The sequence below is a fragment of the Xiphophorus couchianus genome, chromosome 13 (assembly GCF_001444195.1).
Source record: "Xiphophorus couchianus chromosome 13, X_couchianus-1.0, whole genome shotgun sequence".
NCBI lineage: Eukaryota > Metazoa > Chordata > Actinopteri > Cyprinodontiformes > Poeciliidae > Xiphophorus > Xiphophorus couchianus.
The window spans coordinates 13,773,825-13,782,672 of NC_040240.1; the positions used below are offsets into that span (position 1 = coordinate 13,773,825).

At 36.2% G+C, this 8,848-nt stretch overlaps 1 protein-coding gene across 1 annotated transcript; it reads right to left on the reverse strand.

Annotated features, from left to right (window-relative positions):
* Positions 1-1,707: 1,707 nt before the first annotated feature.
* Positions 1,708-5,123, reverse strand: LOC114155442 (relaxin-3 receptor 1-like). The gene is made up of 2 exons (XM_028035312.1): positions 5,025-5,123; positions 1,708-4,131 (listed from the first exon to the last, which is right to left on the reverse strand). The coding sequence occupies exon 2, from the start codon at positions 3,980-3,982 to the stop codon at positions 2,774-2,776; it is 1,209 nt and encodes a 402-aa protein (XP_027891113.1). The 5' UTR covers positions 3,983-4,131; positions 5,025-5,123; the 3' UTR covers positions 1,708-2,773.
* Between the last annotated feature and the right edge of the window lie 3,725 nt (positions 5,124-8,848).

The following is an 8,848-nucleotide window of genomic DNA, read 5'->3' on the forward strand; positions in this document are numbered from 1 at the left end:
AATCTTATAACACGACAAAGCACAAAATGTACATACAAAAATGAGAAATTAGTCCTACTGAGTCAATACTCCCCCTCAGCATCATGCAACCACCATCTTTTGTTTCTGTGTATAAATACATTTCTAGAAGCTATGTATTGTTTACAATTAACATATAAGAAGTGACAGATCTTTTCAAAAAACTATTTTCATGTGGACAAGACCTTAACTGTGATGTCTGAACACCAGGAACAATGAGCTGCAAAACAATGAGGAAAAAGGCACCAGACATATTAATTCTAAAATATATATTTTTAGGTATCTTATTGACAAAAAATCCGGACTGTTAATTACAGCCCCAGAAAAATAGAAATGATTACAAACTAATTTGCAAATATCGGTTATACATGATAAAGTGGAATTACAGAGCTAATAAGAACTTTACACATTATGCAAATAAGATAAGAAAATGGCTGAAATGTGTTACAGTTTTTAAAGCAATCCTGCCCCCTATTGATAAATAATGTTGCCTGGTATAGTCTTTCAGAGGTGCCAAAGTTTAGTACTCAAGAATTATCTTGCAACTTGGATGCATCCCTGCTCTAACACATCTGAATCAAAAACTGATTCAGTTTTTGCTCCTGAGCTTTGCTCCTTTGCACAGGAGCTTTGCAGACTCAATCAGATGATTCAGCTTTGCAGAATCAGATGATTCAGCTTTGCAGAGTCCTGGTCCTGGTAATGAGTCATTCATTTGATTCAGGTGTGTTGGAGAAGGGATGCATGTAAAATAGTACACAATAATAGAGCTGAAGATCAAAGTGTATAAAGGAGGTCACCAGAACCTTCAATATTTGTATGTTGTTGTTGTTGTGGAAGTATGGGTCAAGTCACACTCACTCCCAAACAATGCATTTAGTCAATTATTTTTGTATAGGAGACCTTTTAGAGTTTTCATTACCAACAAAGTGTCCACTAAGTACTGAATACATTTCAGTACTTAGTACTAATTTGAGTTAGTACTAACCTAATTTGAGTTATTTGTGTCTATTTCTCATTTGTGAATAATTGCTTAATTACAAATGGCTTACAATTTCTTGTCAATAGGTCCCATGACAAAAATTTGTACAGTTAAATACTTATGGTCTTGCAGTATTACTGTAAAAACGCCAAAGTTTTGAAAATGGAATCCACAAATAAGCACAGATTCTACAAAAAGTTATGATAAAGAAACATAATACATATGTATGCAATGTACAAACACAAAGTAATGTATAAAAGTCACAAAACACAAATGGTTTGACCATAACATTACCAAGGCGACCTGCTCATTTACCACAAAGAAAACACAAAAGAGACAGAGTAAGACAAAAAATAATAAATACAAAATTGGTTCACACATACTGTCTTGTAAAAAAAGAAAAACAGCTATGCAGATTCACCAAGGCTAATGTAACCACGCAAAGTTCCAGACAAAAATATGCAAGTTGAGAAAAAGCCACTAAATAGTCATTGCTTTTCTAGTTCACATCTTCCCTGACTAAAAAAGGAGTATCAGCACCATCTTGTGGTGTATTAGAGGATATAAATAATGGCTGAGATTTTTTCAAAGTTCTAAAATATTTCTCATTGTGAAACTTAAAAAGTCTCATAAGAGGACTAAAACTCAAATGTGCATTTTGGCTCTGTAATTATACAATGCAATTAATATTTTAACGTTTCAATAATATTTGACTGACCAGTTTTGTTCTCTTCTTCAAAGAGTTAAAAGTTGCTGATGCAAAGTGTAAAGCAAAAAACACAAAGGATGAACAAATTGTTGTTTACGTTCAGTTGGTTTTATTTTTAGATTTCAATTCAACATTTTCACACTTTACACTGAAATAAACAAGCACAACCACAATTAAACTGTTCCTGCAACAGCAGAATACAAAAGAGGAGAGATACTTTTTTTCCCACAAAAGTTATCAACAACTACAAAATATTGTTTATTCTTTCCAATCAAATAATAAAGAAGAAGGAAAGAAAAGACGCTGGCACAATATCTTTAGGTAATATTTTAGCATATGCTACTTTGAAAATTTTTAAACATTTACATTTTTATGCAGAAGCACAGAAGCTAAGTACCTGCATCAACATGAACATTCTCATATAGACACTACTGACCATTAGGGGGAAAAGTGAAATGTTTATACAACGTGCAGTCAGAAGTCTTAAAAGAACAGCATGACTTTCTTTAAGGGAGGCTTTCTGGAGTTCATATGGAGCAGTCAGTGTCTTACCTGCTGTAGGTAGCTGAACAGTCTCAGTTCAAGACAAGACATGGTTGTGAATGCATAAAATACAAAAACATGTTTTTATTGTCTGGTATTACTAATAATGGTTTTCCTGGTAACAGAGAAATTCCTTCAGTACAACTTTGCATTTCACCTTATTGGGTTAGTGTGGTGTGTGGTAGTAGCAGAAGGTTACTTCTGTTTACTGCCTGCCTTTGTTTTTCTGCCCTGCACCACTTCAACCATAGACAACCCTGATATGACACTGACTGATGGAATCATCATAAAAATGATGGTGAGAAACAGAACTTTGAGGATAATACACATTTTTCAAAGCTGATATTGTTGCCTTCTCAAAAACAATTGCAATTGCTTGCTTTTCAAAATTGAGTGGCTCTGTCTCAGACTGCTGCTGCAGGCAGGCAAGATACTATCTGCTCCTAATGTCCCCACAGAACACAAACGATACAAACCCTCTCTATCGCAGAAAAAGACTGAGGAAACATTGTGTTGAGACTTTACAGTGGTGATGCTCCAGCTGGAAGTGTTGTCAGCGGTGTGTAGCCCCTTGAGTCAGTTTGGCACGTCTGGCTGTAGACGTTGCTGAGAGGAATACCAAGCTGACTACCTTGCCCTAAACCCTCCTCGGAGTTAAGCGCATAAGGCATCTTGGAAATGATGGCCAAACTCAGCTTGAAGAAAACATTACGCAGAGCTGTGCGGTATTCCTTCCTGACCAGACAATAGATGACAGGGTTGAAACAGCTGCTGGTGAAAGCTAAACAGTTGGCCAGAGGGAAGAAGTACGTCTGAGCAGTGTAGAACGATTTGCTCATATCAATGATGTCAAGCTGTATCAGGACGCTCCAGAGAGTGAGGATATTGTAGGGAAACCAGCAGGCACAGAAGGATAGCACCACCACAGCCACAGATTTTGAGATGTCGGCTTTTCGCCGAGTGCTGCTGCTGCCTTTCAGTTTGTGCCTGCAGAGGAATCGCAGCAAGAGCAAGTAGGAGAGGATGATGATGGTGTAAGGTAGCAGAAATCCCAGAACCACTCGCAGGAGTTGGTTTATTCCGAGCCAAGCCGTGCCTTCTGGGAAGCGGAGCAAGCATGCTGCGTCATTGCCGCTGCCCACACGGCTGAGGTCTGCGAACACGGCCCTGGGTACCGCCACGATGAGAGCCCCAACCCAAATGATAGCTGTGGTTACCGGGAAGGTACAAGATCTGTTGCACAGGGACGATCCAGGTTTGAGAGCTGTTGCCACATAGCAGTAGCGTGTCAGACTCATAGCTGTCAGGAAAAAGCAACTTGCAAAAACGTTCAGTCCAGTTAGTAAGGACACAGCCTTGCATGTGGCTAAGCCAAAAGGCCAACTGTAGTCCAGAGCAATGTCCACTGCCCAAAACGGTAAGGCAAGAGAAAACAGCAGGTCGGCCAAAGCTAGGTTGAAAACAAGGAAGTTGATGGTGCCTGTGGTAATGGTGTGAGTTGAATAAAGTAGGAACATGACCAGCAAGTTGCCCAACACTCCAGCTGTAGCCACAATGAAGTACACCACAGAGATGAACACTCTCAGCGTTCCTTCATCCGGACTCTCCATCCCACTCTCATTGTTTGAATTGTGAAATGACAGCAGAGAGTTGTTGCAAAATGCACCCAAACTACAACTGCTCAGGAGGTTGTAGAAAACCTCGAGCCTCTTCAAATCAAGATTTGACATGTTTTTAACCTCTAAAACTCACGTTTTTAAGGACAGCTTGTTTTTTTTTTTTTAGAGGTGGAGGTGTTTCCGCTTACCCTCTGTGAGACAACTATAAATCAGATAGGCAAGTTCCGGCTGCGCGTTTATTAGATGACAATCGTCTGCTCCTGCGAGGGAAGAGGAAATTATAATTACATCATAGACGCAGCAGTTTATGAGTAAATAAGTGGATTAGCTTGGTCAGATAAACTAATTATACTGAAGTGTCAGCCACAGGGTCAGATCGTGCTGCCCAGATGTTAATGAAAGAAACAAAGTATCTAAATTTTTTATCAAAGTCTTGTGGTTGATTTCATTGCCTAACAGAGGAAACATTTCAAGATTTGTTCAGTATAATTTTTAACCATACTTGCTTAAAAAAATTCATGACCACACAGCATGTACAAACATCCATCCTCTAATAACTGATTATGATGTTCGATTTCAAACTAATCGCATTATTTGAACAGGAGATGATCTGCCAAGTAACCCAAATGGGTTTTCCTCAAAGATCTGCCAGATAAAGAATTCTTGACTTGTAGATGTTAAATTAATATTAATATTGAAATCTATAGTTTTTTTGTCTCTAATTTTCTTCTCTATCTTTTGCTTGTTTGAAATTAAAAAGGCAAGGAACTTGGAACTTGTGCTCAACCCTCTAACATTACTTACTGCCTTATTTATTTATCGATCCAGTTTTCATTTATCCAGCTGTTTATCTAAATTTCTCCCAGTCTTAAATCTACCGGCTTTATTTAAAAGTCTTGCAACTTTGAGCAAGACTTTTAAATAGAAAACACAGTTAATCACTGACATAAATCTGTTACTTAGGCACATCTAGTGTTCGTTAAGTACTGAAGACCAGAATCAGTTTAAATTTCCATTTATTTCAAATAATTTGACTAGAAATTAAATATTACATTCGAATGTAAATCAAATGACAAACCTCACAAGCACAAGCTTTACATCTTCCTGTAGTTTCTATTGCTATTTTACATGAAAGAAACAAAACAAATCTTACCTGGGAAATGAATGATGGAAAACCTTTAGCTGGGCTTACTGTCATCGCTATGAGCTCTGCTGAAGAACACGGAAAACAGCAATATTCATTGTCCCCTTCCCTTGTTTTAGGCTCCACCTTCTAGAGAAGGATCAACAAGGGTCTCATAAATGGTTGATCATTAACTGTAGGAACCTACTAATATTTAAGTATCGACAATCATATCAGTCTTGTTAAATAAACAACAAAAAAAAAACTATCAAATGTCAATTTGAAGGGTAAATCCTTTTTGTCTGTGAGAATTAAATTTTTTATAGAAAGGAAAACTAACATCTAGTTTTCAAAATCAAACATTAACACTTCAATTGGAACTGATTAGCTATCTGGAGCTAGTCTTTAATTGAAGATTAAGCTATTGGTAATCACTACCATGTTATAATGACTAAATCAAGACAGAAGAATCTACCATAAACAAACAAGAAACCGTATTACTTAGAGGGAAGTTCCGAAATTAACTGAGAATGAAGGTTATCTTTAGCGTTATCAAACTGTGGTTCCTTTGTGACATAATTTGTTGCTACAATTACATGGTTTGACATCAAGGAAAGGTTGGAGAGTAAAGATGAGGAAGGCGTTACCTCTCTCACTCTCTGCTAGATTGATATCCTGTAGCAAATATGTACAAATACTTAAGTACTGGTTCGCTGTGCTGGTCTGTATGCACTTCATTTCACTAGATTATCTGTTATGCAGTGAAGTTTTATATATACATAAATATTTGTATTGCACTGCACGCACTGTGACTGAGTTTTCAGTTGTATGTTTGAAACAGTGTTGCAATACATGTGTGGGGAATGTGCTGTTAATGAAAAGATCCATGTTGGGATCTGCTCCACTGAATTCTTTCATTTCCAGGAAATTATAATGTGGCATTATTATTATTATTATCATTATAGTCAGAACTGTAACTATAATAATAATAATGGAGGAAGTGGGTTGCGGTCTAAGAGAGAAATTCAAATGATTGACTTTTTTTTTTTTATTCGATCAGCTTTATTGGAAGTGGATGGAAAACAGTGCACTGATGTATTGTTTTCCATCCATAGTTACCAACAGCCATCGCTGCATCTTTTTATTTATTTTTTATTTATAAACTAATTCATTAAACACCAGACTTTTACCACATGTGCTTTATTCTCCTGCACAGTTTAACTCTATGTATATGTATTGTATTTGTTATGCAGTATTTTGCCTACAGTTAGACAATGAATGGACTGCAAAAACACAAAGTATTATTGGTCTAGATTCAAGTGCAAAGTTTTGGGACTACATAAAATACGACAAAACTAAATTAAAGTACAATTTCTGACCCTAATTAAAACACTCCTTCCAATCCTCATTCTCACCTTCCTTCCAACCCTCCTTCAGCATTCAAATAAATTCTAAAATAAAGTGTAGCAAAGTATAACAACTCTGATTTGATTTGCATTTTGTTTATCTCTATTTATATGAAAGGCATTATTGCTTTCAGATTAGACCGAGCAGCAGAAATGATTCTTCATTATAAAACCCTGATAGTGGAAAGAACATCAGCAGTGAATGACTAAATGAGATTAGGATGCAAAAGGCGGAAGAGTGAAGAGTCTGATTTATACTGGTCTGCATGCACAGAGTTTTCATAAATGGACTGAAAAACACATGCCACTCCCTGAGCTTTCTGCCGGCAACATCCCGCAGAAACACGTTTCCAACATTAGACGTGCTGTGTAAGAAAAAACAAAAATAAGATATCTGACATCATCTCTATCTAAGTGCTTCTTGTTTGATTTACAAAACTATGTCTATTTGCTAAATGTGAGGATATTTAGAGAAATTATTTTAAGACATGCTGAGATGATTAAAACTCTAAAAGATCAGTGAAGTCCCAGGTGATAAAGTCAATGTTTTTAAGGTTCTGATTGAGGAACTCCTGCTGATCTGTTTTAAAGTAACACCTTAAATATTTTTTTTTCTTCACATTGAAAAAATCTAATTAAATAAGCCAAAATAAAGAGAATTATGGACCTTCACATGTTTGGGTTCAATTTCCAGACGCCTGATGGTACCATTTCCTTCTGCCTATGCAAGTAGGCATAGACCACTGACTATTTTCAATGGCTTTCAATGGCTTTACAAAGTTACTGTCAGTGAATAACTAACATTTTTTCAATCAGACAATTCCTATAGTTTAAAGTAATATAATAATAGAGAAAATAGTGGAGAGAACCGTTTGCAGTGTGCATTTCTCAGTATGACGTTGAAACAGGGAATGGTTTTGTACGGAGTAGAGCGAACAAGTGACCAGACTTGTTCGCCCCTGAAGACCTATTTTAAGATCAGCACTTCAACATGAATTTTTGCTAATATTACAATTAAATTTGAGAACTATAAAAAATGATTTGAACTGCTTAAAGAAAAACATGTCAATTTCTCTTTAGTAAAAAGAAAAATTGTGAGATGAAACAGACCTGAACCCTAACTTGGTAATATTTGTTTTGGCAACAAATATGTAATTGGCATGCACTATATTACTGTTGTTTTAGATGTTGGCTGTAACATCTAAAACAACAGTAATATAGTGCATGCCAATGACTTTTCTGTAACTCCTTTATCTCTGGTATCTTGTCTGTGACTCAAATAAGATACAGTACAGACCAAAAGTTTGGACACACCTTCTCATTGAATTCAATGAGAAGGTGTGTCCAAACTTTTGGTCTGTACTGTACCTACTTTCTGAATGAAAGGTCCTGTCTGCTCTAAACTTCAATTTTTCAATGCACAACAGTGACACCCACTGGCTGTTTTTGTGTAGGGTTGTACACAAAACTCAAAAATGGCTTCCTCAAATGGAATGAGTTTCCTAGTTTGATTGCCAAGCAGAAAACTTCCTGAAGGACTATTAGTTTAAGGAAGCCATTGCTGGCTCACTAGTTGACTTTAAATCACACTGTTAAATGCAGAATGTAAAAAAAAATATTAGGCAAAATTAAACAATCTGAAGCAGACCCCCAAATGCTGAAGCAAAACTGAGCTCACCTATATGACAACTTAAGAAATCAATGGAGATAGCAAGGAGACTGGACAAAAACAGCAGTGGAATAGAGTGAATACACATATTTTGTGACATACTTATGTAACTTGTTCTACTTCTAAATAAACTACAACTACTTTCTAATAAAGCAGTTGTTTGAAGCAACCGCCACGTTACTTCAAAATGACACCAACACCACAGTATAGCCAGAAGAACAATCATCTATAATTCTGCATGTACCTGGTGTGATGTATGACAGAAATGATTTTGAGTTCAGATTAATGAGATTGACTACAAGCACTGAGAACTGCTAACACGTCTGTTAACATGTCTGCTGACATTTACATATTTTATTTACATCATAATTTTTAGACACCCAGAAATTGAAAATACAACTTAATCTACAAATCCACTTCAACAAATAGAACTTTGCTAAATGTAGTTTTTTTACTGTGGTAATAATTGTAATGATACTCAGTTTATTTGGTCTTATTTATGTATTTAAATAATATTTAATAGACAGAAGAAACTTGTCTTTGCGTGAAGCGCCTACACGTTTAGAGAGGTGGAGCTAATAAAACTCTACTTATTCCTGAACTTTATCTGAAATCTGTTCAAGTATAAATACATAATTTGTTTATTTAAAAAATGTTTCTTTTGCTGTACTTTCAGCAGCATCACTCAACAGCTGTGTACACATGGACTTGCCAGATGTTTTGTTATTATATGGTGTGCTCTTCCTAACACGACTGTGAGCCGGAATTAAACCAGCCAC

Excerpts from the sequence above, each read along its gene's own strand:
- LOC114155442 (XM_028035312.1), bottom strand. The coding sequence starts at position 3,982 with ATGTCAAATCTTGATTTGAAGAGGCTCGAGGTTTTCTACAACCTCCTG.